Here is a 22,598-nt window from a genome sequence, read left to right on the forward strand (position 1 = left end):
GAATCAGATGCACCTTAGTCCTCCAACTGATACTGTAACAGTAACACGACAGTGCTTCTTTTAACAGTGACCGGTTAAACCAATTATGTTTTCTTTACAGAAGTTGTTTTTGACATAATTTTCATTTGAAAACAATTTTTATTATTATTAAAATGGCTAACATTTACCTGAGCACACTACATTTGTCAGGCAGCTTCTAGGCATTTTATAAGTATGAACTGGTCTAATGAGGATCCATGGTTGGTACAATAGTTCAAGTACTCACCTGCTAACCGAAAGATAGCAGTTCAAACCCACCAGCTGATCTGAAGGAAAAAAGATGCAGCTGTCTGCTTCCAATTTACAAACTTGGAAATTTTAATACTCACAACCAACCCTATCTTCTTTAGGTTCACTTTACAGATTACAAACATATAGCACAGCAAGGTTAAATGGCATGATCCCATGTAACGGTAAGCTTCAGAACAAGGATTCAAACTCAATTCATTGATGGCTTGGCTTTAGTCTCTTCTTGTCAATATTGTTGTTTGGGTTTAACTGTAAAGTCTTTATTAAAATACAATTCATATAGTATATAGAGCTCATATTTTTAGAAACAGAAGCACATAGGTAAAGGCACTAAATAAGGTAAAGGAAATCCTACAGAAAGCAAAAGGTTCTCCATCATACTAAGAATATTCTTTCTTACACAAATCTTGTTCTGCTCACAGTGGGTACCCCACATTGTGCCCTATGGGACAGACCAGATGCTTCCAGTATTCAGCTCTTTTGGTTGCTGAATACTTTTTTTTCTTCTGAATACTTTTTTGTGGGGCCTTTTAAAATGTGCAGTCTTTGAATCACTTCATTGCTAGAAGAATTTTTAAGCCCAAATAAAAGTACATGTGAATATGTATTCTAATTCAGAGTTACTGTCTCTTAAGACATCCTGGTCCTCAAATCAACATTTCTCTATTCTTTCTGCTTCTAATTCTGCACATCTGGAATACTAGAAACAGCCTGTTGCTTCGGGTCAAAGAAATGTTTATTTGATGGGATCAAAATTATGCGTTCTTATACTAGCAAGAGAAATTGGAGAGTATTCTGGCTGAGTGGTGTGGTTTATCCACAGGACCACACTCTGGTTTAGTCGCTTTCATCACTCAGTCAAAAGGCTGCCACAACTTCAGTGGTTTCAAGTCATTGTCAATAAATGAAAGGGGGAAAAAACCTCTATTTACTTGTCTTCATGACTAAGCAAGTCTTGAAGAGAGCAGTTGAGAATCTACTTCAAGCACTTAAAAACACACACAAAAATACTAGTGACAATTTCTTCTGAGCTAGAAGCTACAAAAAGATCAATAAGGCTGTGGAAGAAAAGTTTTTGTTTAAATCAACTAAATCAGTCACTTACTTTTAGGCTCAGAAGACAACAGCACTCCCTTTAAAACTGGGAGATTTGGACTAGGACAGACACATTGTTTGTTTGTTTGTGGTCTTACCTTGTGGCAACAAGAGGGTAGCTATGACATGGTGATGCCCACGCATCCCTTGTCCATGGCATGCAGTCATAAAGCAGCAAATCCTTCTCAGTCACAGCCATGAGGACAGGTCTCCATTGCTGTCTTCCACCATCTAGTTTTGCCTGCAACAACAGTGACAATCAGAAGGAAAGCTAACCATAATGATATGAAGTTATGAGAGGCCTCTTCAATAAGAGCCTAATTCACTAGGCTCCCCAGTTTTCTCTCCTTTCATCTGTATAAAAGGTCCTGGTGGCAGGGTACATAACATATCAGGCTGCTAACCGAAAACTCAGCAGTTCAATCTACTAGCTGATCAGAAGGGGAAGGATGGGCAGTCTACCCCCAGAAAAAAATTATAGTAGGAAGATTGACATGAATCAGAACCTAATGGACTTACAATATAGAAAATGTCCTATCAAGGTTTTTTCCTACTGATAGGGAGTCTCTATTTAGAGGTTGGAAGTACTCTTGAAGTAGTCTGGATAGTTTGAAGAAATGAAAGAAATTATCTAGTAATACTACACATTTTCTTTCCATTTCATAATACCTGAATATCACCAATTATATATAATTATTATAATAATTAGAGTGAATAAAGAAGACCTAAAAGAATCAATGTCCTTGAATTGTGGTGTTGGTGAAGAAAACGGAATATTCCAAGGACTGCCAAAAGAACAAACCAACCTCTCTTTTTCCCTAAATATTTAAAAAGAAAGTCTTTTTTTTCCTTTTGTTGTGTGCCACAGAATCAGATCCAACTGGCAGAGAAGGAGAATGCCCTTCCTTCTCCAGCAGAGAATCTAGTGGATTAAAACCACACGCCTTCAGGACTGCAACTCTAAATCTCTCTTGAAGGAAGTGCAACCAGAGGGCTCTCTGGAGGTAAAGAAGATGAAATGTCATCTCACTTGTTGTTGCTGTGAAACGGCATTGCCCTAACTTGCCTCAACCTCATGATCTCCACCAAGCACAAGTCCATATTAAAGTTACTGTGTCGATCTATCTTGTGGAAAGTCTTCCTCTCTGCAGTTTCACCAACCTTGCCTCCAAGGAGCACTCTGGTTGTATTTCCTCCAAGACAGACTTATTTGTTCTTTTGGCAATTCAAAGAATATTTAGTATTCTTCTCCAATACCATAATTCAAAGGAATAGATGAATCTTTGCTCTTTCTTATTCTTTCAGGTACACATGATGCAATGGAAAAACCTCATGGCTTAGAGCAGGTGTCTCTCTGGTTTAAAATAGACATCCGTGCTTTTCATTACTTTAAAGAGGTCCTTTACTATAGATTTCCTCAGTGCAACAGGTCTTTTGATTTCTTGACTGCCAGTAGCATGGGTATTAATTGTGAATCCAAGTACAATGAAATCATTGACAACTTCAATCTTTTCCCTATCATCACATTACCTACTGGTCCAGTGGTGAGGATTTTTTGTTGTTGTTATTGGGATACAACCCAATGAAGGTTGTAGTCGTTGATCTTCTTCAGTAAGTGCTTCAAGTCTTCTTCATTTGCTGCAAGCAAAGTTGTGTCATCTGCTTAATATAAGCTGTTGACAAGTCTTCCTCCAGTCTTGACGTCACATTCTTCTTCATATAGTTTAGATTCTCAATTGATTTTGCCCAGTATACAGATTGAATAATTATGGAGAAAAGACACAACTTTGACAAATATCTTTTCTGATTTTGGACCATGCAGTGCTCCTTTGCTATGTTCAGACAATTGCTTCTTGGTTTATGTATAGGTTTTACTTAGTATATAGTGCATCTTTTTATGCATAAAACATTAAACAAACACTTATATATACAAAGATATCTGAAAAGATATTTTAAGGATTCAGTAATAATGTTTTAATGTATGTTCAAACCAGCACCTGTTTGTTATTATAAACCATTATACACACTTCAAATTTTTAATATAATGGACTTCATAAGGATTGGGACCATGGGTGTCTATATGGTCATACGTTGCCTGATGTTACATGACACATTACTATATAACCAAATACAAAGTTTTACAAAGCAGCACTCTTATACTTAGTGTAATGTATTCTTTTTGTGTGTGTAATGTATTTTGATTCAGCTTTAATTTATGGCTGCTCTCTATGTACTTTTCTAGCCACTTTTTAGTGACCTTCAACACTATTTTGTTTGCAGGTGATATGAATAATATTGTTTGATAATTTTCAGAGAATTGCCAGAAGTTCAAGCTGGATTTAGAAGAGGCTGTGGCACTAGGGATATTATCTCTGATGTCAGATATATCCAGGCTGAAAGCAATGAATATCAGAAGAATTTGTTTGTGCTTTATTGACTATGCAAATGCATTTGACTATGAGAATCATATCAAATTATGGCTAACACTGAGAAGAATGGAAATCCCAGAATACTTAATTGTGCTCATATGAAACCTCTATCTTATGAAAGGTTTGTGTCAGGGCTGTATCCTTTCTCAATACCTATTCAATGTGCATGCCGAGTACATTATTTGAGAAGGTGGCCTCTATGAAGAATGTAGCATCAGGAATGGAGGAAGACTATTCAATAACATACATTACATAGATGACACGACTTTGCTGAAAGTGAGGAGGATTTGATGTGCTTTCTGCAGAAGATCAAAGACTAGAGCCTTCAATATGGATTGCATCTCAACATCAAGAAACAAAAATTCTCACCATTGGATGGATTGGTAACATCAGGATAGATGAAGAAAAGACTGAAACTGTCAACAACTTCACCTCATTTGGATCCACAATCAATACCCTTGGTACCAGCAGTCAGGAAGGATATCAGGAAGCAGCAGATGACACTAGAAAAGTCTGCAGTCAGGGACCTCTCCAAATTATTGAGGTGCAATGATGTCAATCTGAGGATTAAAATGTACCTGATTCAGGTCATGGTCTTTTCAATCACTTGCTATGCACTGTGGAGCAAAGTGTAACCTGCTGTAGTTTTTTTTGTTGTTGTTTGTTTTATTTTAAAAAGAAGTTTTGCTGAAAATAAAAATCACTTGCTGTGCAGCTGAGAGCAGGACAATGAATAAGGATGAAAGAAGAATTGTTGATGCCTTTGAGTTGTGGTATTAGAGAAAAGCAATGAACATCCTATGGACTGCCACAAGAACAGATAAGTCTTAGAGATGGTGCAGCCAGAGTGCTCTTTAGTGACAAAAACGATAAAGGTTTATCTCACATACTTTGCGCATGTTGTGAGGAGAGCCTATTCCTTGGAAAGGGACATCATGTTTAGAAAGGTGAAAGGTCGTGAAAGAGAGGAAGATGCTCAACGAGATGGACTGACATTGTCATTGCAGTAATGGGCTCCATATGTCAGAGACTGAGGAGGGCACAGGATAGGATAGGATAGGATTCAGCTCTGTTGTTCATAGGATCTCAATGAGTTATACTGGACTTGACAGCCCCAAACAACAATGTATTCCGATATTTCTATTCTAACTAATGTTTTAAAAATGCTGATCCTTACCTATCATGCTGTATTTCAAATAACAGTGCTTTTGACCTTTTTTTCCTTATCTCCTTTGAAGGAGGAAGATCTGTCCCTTTGGGAATGTAACTTTCTAACAAATTTAGCATTATTATTAACCCTGAAAGAAAAAAAAAATCACAAAACACCAACAAAAAACAAAACACAAAAACCCAAAACATTGAGTTATAGTGCTTTCAAAAATTTTCCATTATATTTTAGGAAGTTAATGTTTCAATTTCAAATTACGTTTACTGCAGTTAAAACTCAGTTATCTCTATTGAAATTTAAAAGTGGAGGGGAACAGTCACTACTTATCCCTGCTATCATGGATCCAAGTCTAAAATGCAAAAGCCTGTTCAAGGAATGCCTAATTATCATCAGAACCTCATCAGATGAGACCTTTGGGCAGGGAACGCATAACAAGGGTACACCATACTGCTGAGCTTCCAGTTCCAATCACTTATGGCTTCAGAGAATTCAAACTGGTGAATCATTTCTGTTTTAAAGAGCTGTCATCAGAACCACATTTCATTTTCTCTTTATGATTTCTGAAAGTAGTCTGGATATGTCAGAGTACTTTTAGAATCTGAAAAATGGCTTGAGTGGTTCAGTTCTATGTTACAACACCCGAACCCCTATTCTCCTAGCTGGAGTCAGGAGGTCATTCTAACAGTGGAAAGTGAATTCTAACTAATGAAGTAAACCAAGTTCTACCATGAGAGCAAGGAATAAAACATGACCTGACGGTGAAAATTCAAGCTGTGTATTGTAGAAATTATTATGCCTCCCCCACCCTCACCCCCCAGGGAGTCCAGAGGATTCTACACTACTCTATAAGTAGCTCTTCAATACCTGGAGGGAAAATATCAGCTCTGAGGAAATTTTCTTTTATTCCCCAATTTTTTCCCCTCTCATTGTATTCCATCAAGTAGCTGGCACAGGAGGAGACTGCCCCTCCCTTTCTAGCGGAGCATCTGGTGGATTTGAACCACAAAATTCTCCTTAAAAATTCCCACACCCTCATTGTTGCACATTTTCTTGAAGAAATTCTCATGGATTCTTACATTTTTGGCTCACTGATACCCAGATAGATGACTATTTAAGTCTGTGGGAGCTCTGGAGGCCTATTCTGTAGGGTATTGACCAAAAAAACTCAGCAGCTGCCCCAAGGGAGAAAGAAGGGTCCTGTTAAGATTTACAGTCTCAGAAACCCAACACAGGGTTGCAATGAGTTGGGACAGTGAATTTGAGTTTTTAAGTCTGTATCTCAGAGAATGAGATGGACCTGAAATTTGCCTGTAACAGACAAAGTTAGAGTTGTCCTTGTTGAGTACTACAGAGTCAGAACCGACCCACAGCTGACCCTCCAGCGGGTTTTCAGAGGCAGTTAATTGCATGGGAGGAGCCTGTCCATCCTTTTGCAACAGCCGGTAGCCTCGAACCACAAGCCTTTGAGATTGCAGCTCAGCTTCTTGCCACTAGAGCTCTCTAAAGTTAAGAGTAGAGCAAGTAAGATAAAATCTTTCTTCCAAACAAGTTCAAATGATAAACTGATTGTTTTTACACTTAATTTTGCTTTTCTAAGTAACAAGAGAGATTCTGAAGACTAGATCAGAGTTTATGCATGTGGAAAACCCAAGGAAACAATTTCTTTCCACAGAAGATCTTTTTAGCCCTGAAAGGGGGGCGGGGAAGAAAGAAAGAAAGAAATTCTAAAGCTATGAGAAGGAACCACCCATTTCAAAACAACGAACTTCTTGTTTAGGTTAAAAAAAGTTTTCTTTCCAGCTCTTTTGAATTCTTTGGATTCTGTTATTGTTTTTGTATTTTTCCTCTTTTCTATTTAGCATCAGAGGGGGGAAAAAATGAAACCTGAATAAGTAATCCTCTCTGCCTATTTGCCTTAACTTACAAGGTAACTGTTTGCTTTCCCTGGAGTTAAAACACTGCCTGCTATATTTAGTATGTGTTTTTGGTTGCGGTATCAGGGCAGGCAGCCTCGGGCCTCCATTATTGAGTTTTTGGCTGGAGGAAAAAGAGATACTAATGTCAGAGTTCTAGTTTGCTTGGGTTTCAACACCCACACACACATATACCTGGCCAAATAACAACTTTTTATTTTCTAATAAACGAAGTTGGAGAGAACAAAAAATGAGAAAAAAATTAACAGCTATCTCCTTTAATCTTATAAATCTTTGGTTTTTTTTTGATAGGCAATGCACATTATTTTACAATCAAAAGGAGAAATAGCAAAAATTAAAGAAATGATGCCATTGATCTTGATTTTGTGTATATAGTCTTAATTTGAATCTTTACACAATTTGGGATAATTAGAAGAAAAGTAGAAACTGGTGAAATAAAGTTTCTCTTTGGCTGTCATTACTCTGCCCCCCCCCCCCAGCCCTTTTTTGTGCTGTGTACCATCAAATCAGATCCAACTGGCACAGGAAGAGATTGCCCCTTCTTCTCCAGCAGAGCATCTGGTGGATTTGAACCTTGAGCCTTCAGTATTGCAGCAAAGCTTCTTGCAACTAGGCCATCAGAGCTCCCTTATGTCAGGACTTTTTAAATAGATACTTACATGCTTCATAAAACTGATTATAAGAGTAATCCAAATCTCTCATTTGGTAGACTCAAAAACAAACAAAACTCATTAAGACCATAACCAATTAAAGGCAAAAACTATGAACTACATAAAAATCATTAACTTCCTATGCAAAGAATTTATTATCAGTAAGCTCTGTGTAGCATACATATTACCTGTTTTAATCAAGTAATTTAAAACAACATAAAAATAACAAAGATAAAGAAATGGTAAGGAAGTGATTCCTCCTTAATATATTTCTCTAAAATGTCTATCTTTTCTAAATGCATCAGAAAGTTTTATTTATTTGCAATCTATTCAGGAAATGTACCTATGGCCAAAAATTGTAATTACAGAAAACAGATTTGTTGTACTTGTTAGGTGCCACTGAGTTAAGTAAAATTCATAGTGACAGATTACATGATCCAAAAATTTTCTTAACCATTTTCATATTCAAAGAATAAAACAATCTTAGAGTTAGAAAGGGCTTTGATAGTTACCTAAGTTCAACCTTTGTTGTTGTTAAACGCTGTCGAGTCATAGGTGACTCACAGCGACCCTATGAACACAAAGACCTGAAACTTTATCAGATAAAAAAAATATCATTCTATATTATGTCTGAGAAATGGTATCAAATCTCACTCTGACAATGTAATTTAACTTGATTAATTTAATTTAAATCCAACGACCTTAAAAAGCAAGATCAACAAAACAACTATGAAATAACCTCTCACCCCAGTAAGAATAGCAAAATTCAACAGAGCAGCAAACAACAAATTCTGGTGAGGTTGTGGAGAAACTGGAACCCTTATTCACTGTTGGAGGGAATATAAAATGGTGCAACCACTATGGAAGGGTGTATGGTGCTTTCTCAAAAAGTTGGAAATAGAAATACCATTTGACCTAGGAATTCCACTACTGGGAATATATCCTAAAGAAACCAGAACTGCCACCCAAGTAGATTTATGCACACCCATGTTTATTGTGGCTTTGTTCACAATAGCAAAGAGCTGGAAACAATCCAAGTGCCTATCAAGAGATGAATGGATAGAGAAGCTGTGGTATATTCATACAATGGAATATTATGCAGCACTGAAAAACAAGGAACTCATGCAATATTATACAAAATGGGTGACCCTGGAGGACATTATGGTGAATGAAATATCACAGTCACAAAAAGACAAATGCCACTGTTCTAAAACAGGACTGACATGGAGGTTGGGGGAAATTAAGAAAAGAGGGGATAAACTGTACACGGCATTGAAACAAATGAGGGAGATAATTATATAAAAGGAATATATGATTAGGTATTATTGGCATGACAAGAGTCCAGAATAAGAGCTGCATAGTAAAGTGGACTGGGGGGTGGGTGGGGAAGATGACTGCATAACAATGAAAGAATTTTTTCCAAAGAAAAAAGTGAACTGAGGGGATGAGTGCAGGGAGGAAAATGTGCAACAATGAATGAATGGAAATCCAAGTTCTCTATAAACTTTCATTAAAATTTTAATGAAAAAAAGCCAGGTCAAGAGACCAATTTAGAAACAGGACTTAGAACTTTTTCAGGGACATTATTTTAAAAGTGGCTAAAATGTCTTTACTTAATATTAAGCATGCTAGGAAAGATGGAAGGTCAGTATTAAGAGGGGAAGATGCTCAACAAGATGGATTGACACTGAGTGCAACAATGGGCTCTTGAATATCAGAGAGACTGAAGATAGCACAAGTTAGGGCAAAGTTCAGATCTGCTGTATCTACTTTTCTGCACATGATGTCTCTATAAGTCACAGTCAATTTGCGTGCACACTAGCAATAACACTTAATATTACTCTCTAATTCTAATTTCGATGGTCTGGTTTTGGACGATATAAATAATAATTTGTTCCATTATTTGCTACAGTTGTGTTCTATAAAATTGCTGCAAATACTGAATTAGTAAATACTGAACCAATATCGCTGGAGGAAGCACAGGATTAGATTCTGTGAGCACTGGTCACATTTTCATCAACTGATCAATACATAACTTTGCTTTATGTGTGGTTCTGTTTAAAAACATCTTATTTAATAGATGTGTTTTTAATTTGTTAACAGCTGAACTTATGGCCAAGAATACTTACTATATAACTCATGTTTCAGCAAACCTTATCAAACACATGTAATTTTTCCTTGTAAGGCTGCCTTCTTGTGCTTGGGAACAAAAGGTAGTAAGTAGCATAGCATTATAGTTGGCAACCACTTTAAGCAATGGAATACTTAAAGGCATACACATGCCAAAAATAAAACAAAAACCAAACACAGTACTAAGAACACAATGCAAAAGAAATTATACTTGTTTAAAGTATGAGATGAAATAGGCAGAGAGCCTCCTTGTCCCATTTCAGCTGGGAATGCGTGTGTCAGGTGACTAAAATTCTGTTCTGCTCTGTCGATATCTGAGAATGACCACAAAAGCACCATTATTATTGATTTTGAGGTTACAAATACATTTTAGTGAGTAGGTGAATGTGCAAATAGGAGATCCATGAATAATGAGGATTAACTGGCAGTGGACAAAGAGAAAATCTCTGAGCACCTACTGTAAAGAAAGCACTAGGCAGTTCTTTGGAGTCACTAGAGACTTGGGGAAAAAAGTTATCCTGGCTTCTAATTCAATACCAGAGACACAGAAATGAATCCCGTAAAAGCCTGATTGTAATAAAGTAGTGGCTTTATTTTCCTTCTCCTTGTCTTTATGTAGTATAAATCAAAATGTTGTTGTTGTTGTTAAATGCTGTCAAGTCATAGGTGACTCACAGTGACCCTATGAACGAAAGAACTGAACACTTGTATAACTTTCATCCTTTCTCCAGGTTCATAGGGTTTCCGGAGGCAAGCTATTTCGGAAGTGGATGTCACTCCTGCTTCCAAGCTTGTTTTAATCAGGGAGCTCCACCAAACACTGTCCACCATGGGTAACCATCATCGCATTTGACACATCAGTGTCATAGTGTTCAGCATCACAGCAACCACAAGTTACCTCTGTACAGCAAGTAGAGAGACCAGGGCTATACGGCCTAGAAGAATGTTTGACCAAAACTAGTTAAAAACAGGCCTCAGAGCCGCAGATTCAAATCACCCACCTTTGGCTTGGTAGCATCACTTTCTGTCTACTAGGCCAACTGATTTCTCTCTATGCTGTTGCTGTTAAGTGCCATTGAGTCTCGTAGGCGACTCACAGTGACCCTATGAATGAAAGACCTGAACACTTGTGTAATTTCCATCCTTCCTCCAGGTTCATGGGGTTTCCAGAGGCAAGCTATTTTAGAAGTAGATGCCACTCCTGCTTCCAAGCTTGTTTTAATTAGGGAGCTCCACCAAACACTGTCCACCATGAGTAACCATTATCCCATCTGACATATCAGTTTCACAGCAACCACAAGTTACCTCTGTACAACATGTGGATGGACAGACCAGGACTAAATCAAAATAAGTTCATTTAAAAGCCTAGTGACTCTCATACCTTGTTGGCAGGAGACTAACTTAAAAAACCTTGATGAAAGTCAGGTAAGTAGCTCTCTAAATCACAAATGTATTACACCTTTTTGCAGTAGTTTTAATATTTGTACTTACTTCCTTGCTACGCTTCTCTTTAAAAGCAGGAACTTGAGTTCTCTACTCCTTGGGTATCGCCTGAACTTAGTGACTGGATATAACTGAGGAGAGTAAAGCAGAAGTGATGGTGATGTTTTCCGGGATAAGCGTGACAGGCACTGCAGCTGCCAACTTGTTTTCTCTGTCCTATCATTCACTCTGAGGACTATCACCTGTCCCATCACCAGGAAACTCACACAGCACGTAGAAAAGGCTGCATGACAAGTAGCCCAGGACTCCTCATTGCCATGTGAATAATTTACGTGGATCCACCGACTCTAGCCACGTTCCTCGATTATTGCCACCTGGCTGATAGCCTGACTGCAATATCATGAAATATTATTTAACCATGCTGCAGAAGACCAAACACTACAGCTTTCATTATAGGATACATTTCAACATCAAGAAAACAAAAATCCTCACCAGTGGACCAATAGGCAACATCATGACAAATGGAGAAAAGATTAAAGTTGTCAATGATTCATTTTACTTGGATCCATAATCAATGTCTAGGATAAAAGTAGTAAAAAAAACCCAAAAAGATGAGAAATTGGCTGTCAAGGACTTCTCCACATTTTAAGGAACAAAGATGTCAGTTTAAAGACTAAGATACACTTGATTTAAGCCATAGTATTTTCAATTACTTCCTATGCATTGGAAAGTTGGACAATAAAAAGCACAAGAGAAGAACTAATGCCTTTGAATGGTGGTGTTGGAGAAGAGTACTAAATACAGACGTTCAAAACAACAAACAGGTCTATCTTGGACGAAGTGCAACCAGAGCGCTGCTTAAAGGCAAGAAAGGTAAAACTCTGTCTCACATCCTCTAGACATGCTGTGAGGAGAAGCCAGTCAGAGAATGACAGAAAGAGAAAGAGAGATGAGATCGACAAGATGGTCTGACGCAGTGATTGTAACAATGGGCTCAAGCATATTAGAGATGGTGAGAATAACACAGGAAAAGGCAAGGTCCAGATCTGTTGTTCACAGGGTGGTTAAAAGTCGTTGCTGACTTGATGGCCCCTAACAACAATAATAACAGCACACAAAAGAATACTACACATGTTCCCCACCCCCCAATACTACACATTTTTACAAAAAGATAAAAGGAGCAGGTTAGTTTCCTGTGCACTAATATAGAAAGATCTCCATATAGAGTTTAATAAAAATAAATTAAAACGATAAAGGTATGAATTGTCAACTCACTACCATCAACTGAGCATGACTCATAGCTGACACTCCATCAGGCTTTTAAGTCCTTTGAATCACCCAGGAGAGGACTTCTCATATTTCTCCTGCAGAAGAGCTGGTGGATTCAAACTGACAGAGAGGGTCTGCTATAGGTTAGTAGTGCAATTTCCTACAGACTATGGTATCAGAGCTCCCAGGAATGGGGGAAGGTGGGAGCGGGGGAGGGAGTGAGAGAGAGAGAGAGAGAGTGTGTGTGTGTGTGTGTGTGTAAAGAGGAGGGAGAAAAATACATGCCATTTGGTTTTACTTTCATCAGGAACTTTAAAAAGATTCACTAGAAAGGAATAAAAGTGATTTCCTCTTGGGGAGAAAGGTTATGGGAATTCAGTGGACTTTTTAATCCTTTAATTTTTGAACCATATAAATAGGTCACTTTTTAAAGTCGTGAAAATTTTTAACATTGTTGAAAGCACAGAACCCCTTGAATACAGGTTTTCAACTGGCATGTAATAATATATAAATGACAAATAGTTAAAATTTTAAAACTTTCTAAGTTGTAAGCACGTATACTTGGATGTTTTCATCAGTTTCTCCTCTGCTTAGCTTTTCTACTTTTATTTCCATGAAGCATTATTTCATGGAAATAATTATATTACTAGTTCTGTGTTCTCTTTATATCACAACTGTTATTTGAAAGTTCATAAAATTTCAGAGCTAGAGAAAAAATGATTAGTGAGTTCCATCCACCCTTGTCCCCACAGCACAATCATATGGTGCAATACCAAATGAGATCATCAGACATTCATGGATGTTGGGGTGAGGGGAGTGGGGGGCCCAGATATGGAACACTAAAACAAAAACAACAACAGCAAACAAAAAACCCCTCCCTAGGGTGTGACCTGCAACACTTCTTATCTCACAAGAGATAAAAGGGAAGGAAATCAAGCTGTTGTGGGGAGCCACAACCCTACCAAGAAAGCATCACCATGAGGGAGTGCATCCTTTGGGACTCTGGTTCCTGCACGAGGAAGTTCCTTACTAAGGAAGGCCAAGACACACAGAGATGTCTGAGGAATGTGGGGCCCATAGATGCTGAAGGAAACAATGCTCTTCCTCCAGAACTGAGAGAGAGGGCTCTTCTCTTGAGCTGACACCCTGACTTGAACTTCTAGCCTAAACGGTAAGAGAATAAATCCGTTTATTAAAGCCATCCATTTGTGACATCTCTGTCAAAACAGCACTAGATAACTATGAATGACAGTCACCATGAGTCAGAATCGACTTAAGGACAGTGTTTTCCCCCCCCCCGGTTTTGTTTCTTTAAGAGTAATATACTTACTCCAACATCAAAGATAAGCAACTATGAAACTATCTGGCCCTTTACAAAAAGTTTGCAGACTTTTTAATCCTTTAACTTTTGAGCCATACAAAATCATAAAAATTATCCTTCTCTTTATTTTTCATCGAGGAGTGAGCTGGTGAGGAGCACCTCTCTTCAGTGATGTTATTTTAATCATATTGTGGTGGTGATTATCATAACGTTCAGTTGTTCCAAGGAGAAGCAAAAGGGATGAAAGATAGGAAGAAAAGGAAGAGAAACCAAAGACCTACAGATGAAAGATCCACACACTAGATAACTAGGCCCAGCTGCATGATGAGGTGCTCTGATGGTGGGAGGGTTTTAAGTGTTAACATCAATGACCAAAAGGTTAGGGGTTCAGATCCACTAACTGCCCCTTGGGAGAAAGAAGGGTAGTGTTCTCTCATAACAATTTATAACCTCAGAAATCTAATGGAGGGTGTCCATGAGCAGAATTGCCTGCATGGCAGTGGGCACTGCATGTTAAATAATGCAAATGCATGAAATGGGGCAGCTATCTGGATCTGTATGGGAGCTAGGGGAAATTCTGCCCTGTCTCCCAGCCTACCTGTTCTGCCAGCCAAGCAATGTGCTTGACCTCCTTGCTGCCTCCTGCTGTACTGGTTGCACCAAGCATGGCATTGAGTTCAGCCAACACCTGTGGGAGGAGAGCCATTATGTTGGTGTGGATAGCTACGAACCAGGAGTGTGCTGTGGCCGTATCCTTGCACCGTAGGATCAGAGTGTTCCTGCTGTCAGGAGAATGGAGCTCTATCAATCTGTGTGGAAAAAGAAAAGAAAAAAGAAAAATAGAAGGTGAGCTGGATCAAAATTTATCAAACCAGCCAGGGTCTTAACATCTATTTAAATCTATTTTCACAATCCTAGAATAGAGGTATGTCCTCTAACACCCTAGAGTCCATTTCCAGAGAAAACCACATATGGAAGGATGTGTCTGATGTTTAAATGTGTTAATGTAATAATGTGAGATAAAGGAACCTATTGTATAGACCAGGGAGCTCTGGTGGAAGATGTGCTGCTAAAGGTGGTACTTCTGTGGTTCGAACCCACCAGTGGCTCTATGAAAGAAAAACAAGCAATCTCCTCCTCTGTGATGGAAAACTCGCTGGAGGGTTAGTCAACTGAGTCATTCCAACATGAGGACACTGAGTAAGTAAGATTGTATAGATGACAGTAGAACATTCCACATTGCTTTCATCTCCTTGTCACCAAAGTAGAAAGCATACAGGTTGAACTTTACAGGCATACTGTAAAGAAATAACTGGTTTTTTTAAAAAACTCAGAACATTATGGTATAAGGTATTTATGGATTAAACAACGTCAAAAAGAATCCTGATGCTAAATAATGAAATAAAATTCCCACTGTGTGAAGAATAGAAAAGGGAGATTTATAAAAGAATATTGCTCAAAGGGAGCTCTGGTGGCCTAGTGGCAAGAAGCTACACTGCAATACCAGAGGCGCACAGTTCAAATCCACCAGATGCTCTGCTGGAAAAGGAGGGACAATCTCCTCCTGTACCAGTTAGATCCGATTTGACGGTACACACACACAAAATAATAAAATTTTAAAAAAAATTAAAAAAAGAATATTGCTGAAGAAAATTTAGGTGGCCTAGTGGCAGGAAGCTGCACTGCAATCCAGACATAAGCAGTTCAAATCCACCAGATGCTCTGCTGGAGAAAGAGGGACAATCTTCTCTAGTACCAGTCAGATCTGATTTGATGGTACACACACATAAAATAATAAATTTTTTTTTAAAAAAAAGAAAGAAAATTTAGAACTATTTTTCTTGTCTATATAAAATGTTTTTATTAAAATCTCCACTAAATCACAGCAGAAAAACAGCAAGAGACCTTCTATGCAATGACTGCTGTATATTAGTGGAAAGCTGAGCAATCTATACAAAATAACCTTTAGAAATTATCTAATTTTTTTAATGTACATTGAAAAAAATTCCTTTTAAAGCAGTTTACTGGGCAGTGTTTTGATGACACTTCTTGTTAGGATGAGCTTAAAAGGCAAATAAATAAATGACTAAAGTATATATACTTCTGTTTTCTCACAGTGAATATATATACTTAAAAGAAAAGAGAGAAAGCACTCGGCCAAGGGCTATCAGGACAGTTATTGCATGTTAGGCTAGAAACTGACAAGTTGACAATGGGTATGCAGAGTTCTCACTTTTCTTTTATCTTTCTGAAGACAGTTCCTGCTGCCTTAAAGCACTGTTGTCAGATGCTGCACCCCCATCAAAGGTCAGTAATTCACATGCCCACTAGCATTTCTGCCTTGACACCACATATATCTCTAAACCTTTTATAATTCCAAATATTTTAATATTTGTGAGAATATATTTTTATTCTCACTTGAACTCTGTCCAGTCTATCCTGCTTAAAGAAAACACCTATTGAGCACCTATTATTATATGCCAGGCACTGTGACTGCAAAGAAAGAAAAAAAAAGACACAGCTTCTATCCTCACCAAGCTTATGCTCTAAGGAGGCCTAGCAAAAATGAACAGGAAATAGATTAACAGGTTATAAAAAGTGCTATAAAGGACACTGTTAACCACTACACTGTTCCTGTGGTGGGGGAAGCAGGGGGCCATGTCTTCACAGTCTAGGATGTGGTTTAGTAGAAACCAAATCAAACTCACTGCTACAGAGTTGACTGAGCTCACAGTGACTACAGGACGAAGCAGTGCACCTGCGCAGGTTGTCAAGGCTAGAAATTTCTGGAAGCCAACTGTCACATCTTTCTCCCAAGGGCTGTTTGGTAGTTTCAAACTTCTGACCTTAGTAGCTGAAAACTTTGCCCACTGAGCCACCAGAGCTCCTGGTATTACAGGATCTAGTATTCAAGATCCTTGAGTGTACTATCTAGAGCAGCACCGTCCACCAGAACTTTCTCATGTGTCAGAAACTTTCTGTAACCAAGCTGTCTAATTCAGTAGTCACAACCCAAGGATAGTTCTTGAGATGGGGCTAATTTTAGTTAATTTCAATTTAATCTGTCAGTAGTGATTAGTGTCCATCATATTAGACAACATAGAGTTAGAGAGACTTATAAATCATCCAGTCATGGACTTCCCAGACTCTGATGTGTGAAACAGTAACCTGTGAGCTGTTAACCCAGGTTCTAAGAAAAACAACAAGTTCTGAATTGGAAACAATCTGGAGTCCTGTGTAATACTTATACAGACTCTTCTCTAAGCAATTACCAGTGCAAGTAAAGTTCTGAGAAGTCCTGGAGTAAAGAAAATGGTTCAAGTCCTTGTTCCTTTAATTTAACTGTGGGAAAGCATTTTAATATTTAATAGACCTATTGGTTTTTCTAGAAGAGGAGTGACTGATCTAATCTAATCATCTCATTTTACATAAAGGAAACATGGGTTGGGAGAGGTATCTCCTCTAAGGAGATAAGTGACTGGGTCCAAAATATTTCCAAGATGATGCAAAGAATGATTCCCAAAGACCCTGAGGCTTGTAGGACACACGCTATGAGACAGTTTATAAGAACTTATCTGGCACTGACCTTATGACCTCATTTTTCCTCGTACTGGAATTTGCCATCTGCTACCTGCACACCTAGCTACTAGTCTTACATGCTTTCAAAAGTTTGAGGACAATAGCCAAATAGGACAACAGTTCTAGAAAACTGCTAAATCATAAAACAAACTGTAAAAAGTCAAAACACTTTTTAAAAAAGAGTCTAGCTACTAGTCTTACATGCTTTCAAAAGTTTGAGGACAATAGCCAAATAGGACAACAGTTCTAGAAAACTGCTAAATCATAAAACAAACTGTAAAAAGTCAAAACACTTTTTAAAAAAGAGTCTATATCTGAAAGCTTATATTACTCAAAGGAAAGCCTTAAGCCAGCAATCAAAAGTGATTTGCTTCTGTTTTTAGATATGTTTCTCATAGATTTATTTCTTTAATTGCATAATTTATCGATAAATGTACAAAAGGTAAGTTGGGGCCAGAATTTAGAAAGTCTTGAATGCTAAGGAAATTCTGGATATTAACTGTTGAGCAATATGAGTCCACATATTTCTAAAAAGCAACCTGGTCAAAACAATGAATTTTAAAAAATGGTGTGAGATAGATTACAATAGAGAGAGAACTGGCTTGAGGGGGGATTTAAAATTGTACTTGAGAGGGATGGGACTACACAGAGTTCATCAGTAGGACACAGACTTGTAAGCAGAAGTTTTCTCAGCCTAAATGCCCAGAGAAAGGTGAAGAGAGCTTGCTGTCAAATGACTTAACATTTATAGTTATGGAATATACCATTAGGGAGCTCTAATGGTGCAGTTCACAGGGAGATGTGCTGCTGACCCAAAAGCCAAGCATCTCTAGCAGCTTAAATTCATCAGAGTGGCCTTGAGGGAGAAGGATGGGCCATCTCCTCCTGTGTGACTTACAGCCTTAGAAACCCACCAGAGGGTCAGCTATGCACTGGCCACCCATTTCCGAAGAAAACGGGCCTTTGCAAACCTTATGAACAGGGAAACTGGCATAGTTATAGTATTAGAACCCAGATAGAAAGTCACTCAAAAGGAGAAACAACTGCAAACAGCCATTAAAGATGGAGGGTCAGCAGAGGAGAGGAAGATCCCCAACGAGATGGACTGACACTGTGACTTCAGCAATGGGCTCCTGTGTCTGAGAGATGAGCAGGGCACAGGCTACACTGACTGTTCCTAGGGTCATTATGAGTTGTACTTGATGGCACCGAACAACAACAATTTTTTAATATTTATTCATTGGACTGTTACTTCTCACTTTAAGTTATAGGTGCCATAGTTTTTAAATATTTGTGAATTAAAAAACTGATTATGTTCTCTAGAATAAAGGCGTCCTATACATTTGCTATAAAACCAACTCACTCCATTTGGGTTGATTCTGATTCACAGTCAATCTCCTTAAGTTTCCAAGATTGTATGTCTTTATGGGAGGAGATGGCCCACCTTTCTCCTGGGGAGCAACTGGTGGATTTGAACCACTGAACTTTCAGTTAGCAGCACAACATGTAATGCATAATGCCACCAGAGAGTGCCTCATAGTTGATATAGGGAGATCTAAAATTAGTCACTACGCCATGTCACAATAAAACACTGCACTAAAAGAGAGAGTGAGTTATGTTAGCATCCTTTTGATGAGTTAATAACTGTCTTACTTAGGTAAATTACTCAAATAGTTATTAAAGTAGCTAAACTTTAGAGTAATTGCTCTGTAACTGTCACTCAAATCACAGTAAAATAAATTAAAACTTTAGTGTGAATTTACCTGATGAAAAATCATCATCAGTGAGTGCCAACTCAAGCAACATACAAATGTAAGCCAAAAGCAAGTTATTTTACATTTTAGACTTGCATGAATCTTAAAGAGGTATGTAGTGTGAATCCATCAGCAATTCTGCAGGAGAAAGACAGGCAATCTCCTCCTGTGCAATTTGTTGTTGTTATGTGCCATTGAGTCGCTTGCAACTCAGCAATCCTGTGCACAATCCTTGCTCTATTCTGAGCCAACCTCACTGTCACTGACACATCAACCCCCATTACTCCAATCACCGAGTCAATCTGTATCACCCAAGGTCTTCCTCTCTTGTGTTATCCCTCCACATTTCCAAGCATGATGTCCCTTCTCCAAAGACTGGTTCCTCCTTACAATATGCCCATAGAATGTTAGATGGAGCTTCAAAATCCTTGCCTCCAAGAAGCAGTCTGGTTTCACCCTCCCCAGAACAAACCTGTTTGTTCTCCTAGCAGTCCATGGTATATTCAATACTTTTCTCCAGCACTTTACTGCTTTTGAAAACCTGCTGGAGGGTCAGCTATGAGTCAGTTCTGACTCTGTGGTACTCAACAACAATCCTAAAAAGGGGGCTTTAATGGCCTAGGGGCAAGGAGTCACATTCTGTCAATCCAGAAGTATGAGGTTCTAAGTCACCAGATGCTCTGGAAAAGAGATAGAAGATATCTTCTTGTGTGATTCACAGCCTCTGAAAAGGTACTGAAGAGTCAGCTATAGGTCGGTTCCAGCTTGACATCACATAGCAACAACAATAACAATCTTAGAAAAGCAACATGAATTGAATGAATTCACTGATTTCTGAATAAAGGACTTCTAGAATTTCATGGGTAAGATGACAACTGAGTGATAACATCTACTTTTACTCCTTCTTGAAGCCTCCCCATAAAGTTAACAATTAAAGAGCAAAAAGCAACAAGTTCAGGGGGAGCAGAAGAATGTCTCCAAGAGAATTTTGGAAGCCAGAAAGCAAAAGAGTGGTGAATGAGTTAGCCCACCTAAGAAAATGGAATCTCAGGCTGACAATGAGGAATGCCAAATCCCAGCCAACGTAGGGTGGCAGAACCACCAAGAAGCCCAGGAATTGGCAGTGCCAATTACCTTTAAAAGTGACAGTAAACAGTAAGGCACACAGCTAAAATCTAGAGGCTGATGTTAGCATTTTCCTTCGCTAACTGTCTATGACCCCCATCTTTATCCCAATACAAGATTTACCTTCATTCCACTAAACTGGGTGGAAGAGGCAATGATGGTCTCCCTCAGATCAGGCTCCACAATGAGCTGTTATTTTCTATGCTGTTGTCAGGTGCTATCGAGTTGAGTACGACTCACAGTGGCCCTAAGAACAACAGGTCTGAATTCTGACCTAACCTGTGGCATATTCACAATCTCTGATATACTTGAACCCACGGTAGCAGTCACTCTGTCAGTCCATGTGGTTGCGGGTCTTCTTCTCTTTTACTGACCCTCCACCTTTCCAACTATGATGTCTCTCTCCAAGGAAAAGCTTCTCCTAGCAATATGTTCAAAGTATGTGAGACAAAGCTTTATAATCTGTGCCTCTAAGGAACACTTTGGCTGCACCTTCTTCAAGACATATCTGTTCTTTTGGCAGTCCATGGGATATTTAGTACTCTTCTCCAAGACCACAGTTCAAAAGCATCAATTCTACAGTCATCTAAATTCACTGTCCAGCTCTCAGATGCACAAGAAGTGACTGAAAAGACCATGGCCTAATTCAAACCCACACTAGTCCTCATTAATTTGGAGAGGTTCCTGACTACAGACTTTCCCAGCGGAATACGTCTCTTGATCACCTGATGGCTGATACCGAGTGTATTGATGGTGGACCCAAGTAAGATAAAGTCGTTGGCAGCTTCATTCTTCTCTCCATCTATCATCATGTTATCTATAGGTCCAGTGGTGAGAGTTTTTTTTTCTATAAAGGCTGTTTATTTCCATTCAGTTTGTACGATACTGTAACTAATTTATTCACCTTTAAGCACATTTTAGTCCCTAAAAGTTCAGTCACAAAACCGATAAGAAATTTCCTTCACTCCTTCCACTGACCTACTTAACACTAAAGATCAGTTCATCCTTCTCTAGACACAGTACATTCACCTTGTGAAAAGTATAACCATGTTACACAGGTTTCATGGACAACTCTGGTGTGTCTCCTTTAACACAGTCTAAATCTTAAAAATCCTGGGGCCAGAGATTCAAGAAGTTAATTACAGATTGGAAAGTTAAGTCTGTTATAAAATAGAAAACTAAACAGGAGTGGAAAATAGGATGGAAACAGGGCTGGAAAATGATGGAAATAAGCAGTAAGTTAGTTTCTGGGATGAGATCACTGATTTTCCAAGAAAAGAAAAAATTGTTTCTTAGAAAGGGATTTTGAACTAGAAAATTAAGTTAGCAGAAACAGAAAAGAAACTCCCAAATAGGATAGATGACTCTAGAATCCAGAAGATTCTGCCTTTGAAAGAATCCTTAAAGCTGACAAGATATACAAACTAATTTCTAAAGTTTATTTCTGTTTTCAAATAAAAACTCTGCTAATAAAAGTATGGAGGCAGCCTGCAAGTAATTGTTTGAGCCCACAGGAGAAGAAGCAGCCACAATGTGAAGAGTTTTGGCCTCTAGTCAAACCTCTGAGGCTTTCCTGAGAACACAGTTACATTTTGACCAGATGAATCAAATCAATGGTTAGGTACACAAAAACACAGGGTTCTGTAAGTATGCTGCTGCTGTTGTTGTTATGTGCCATCAAGTTCTGTAAATATAGCCTACTTAATATTTTTTTTTCCTGTTTAGTAAAGGTTGGATAATTTTTTTCCTGTTTATTAAAGGTTGGACATACTTAAAGTGATCAATTAAGTAATAATCATATATATTAAGGTGTCATAAAATCACATTTACCTTTTATGTGGAAAATAGCCAGTAAAGAGGTCAGGGCATTATAATCCAGTCCAAAGGAAACAGGTTTACAGTTCCAAAATGTTGTGCTTAAGGACATCTTGTTCCTGCTAAACTCTATATACTGCCCACAACACTGTCTGTGAAGGTCTGGGCTCAGGTTCTCTCCCTGGACTTCATCATTTATTTAGCTTTCAGTTTGTAGAATGAAACCCTTTTAACCGTGAGAAGCATTTAGTGAGATTTTGAAAACTCAAGGTTATGGAAAGGAGCAAATGCTTTCTTCCCTCTTACTATTAATTCTGATGGTCTGCAATTTTCCTAGCCCTAGAGAGGAGAGCCAAATCAAACAAGTAAAACAAAACAATAAACTTCTACCAAATTTTTTTCTGTTAGAAAGTGAAGCTTTTGCATTAAAATGAAGAATGAATCATAACAGGGTGATGACCAATGTTCTGTATCTTTGAAGTCTTTTCATACAGTTGTAAAAACTTATGCTTTGTGCATTTTATTGTATGTAAATATCACTTAAAAGCAAAGAAATGCTGAATTAAGTTATTTATACATATGTGTAAGTATTTCTGGG

At 38.3% G+C, this 22,598-nt stretch overlaps 1 protein-coding gene across 1 annotated transcript in view; it reads right to left on the bottom strand.

The window, feature by feature from the left end:
- SNTB2 (syntrophin, beta 2 (dystrophin-associated protein A1, 59kDa, basic component 2)) overlaps window positions 1–22,598 on the bottom strand; it is a 104,569-nt gene that overhangs the window by 17,828 nt on the left and 64,143 nt on the right. Inside the window, exons 3-4 of the mRNA XM_006878659.1 lie at window positions 14,326–14,536; window positions 1,482–1,624 (exon numbers count right to left, since the gene is read on the bottom strand). Of these exons, the coding sequence (XP_006878721.1) occupies window positions 1,482–1,624; window positions 14,326–14,536 (354 nt within the window). The remainder of the gene's footprint in view (window positions 1–1,481; window positions 1,625–14,325; window positions 14,537–22,598) is intronic.

This window comes from Elephantulus edwardii, unplaced genomic scaffold, assembly GCF_000299155.1.
Source record: "Elephantulus edwardii isolate Elephantulus edwardi_28Jun2011 unplaced genomic scaffold, EleEdw1.0 scaffold00001, whole genome shotgun sequence".
Lineage (NCBI taxonomy): Eukaryota > Metazoa > Chordata > Mammalia > Macroscelidea > Macroscelididae > Elephantulus > Elephantulus edwardii.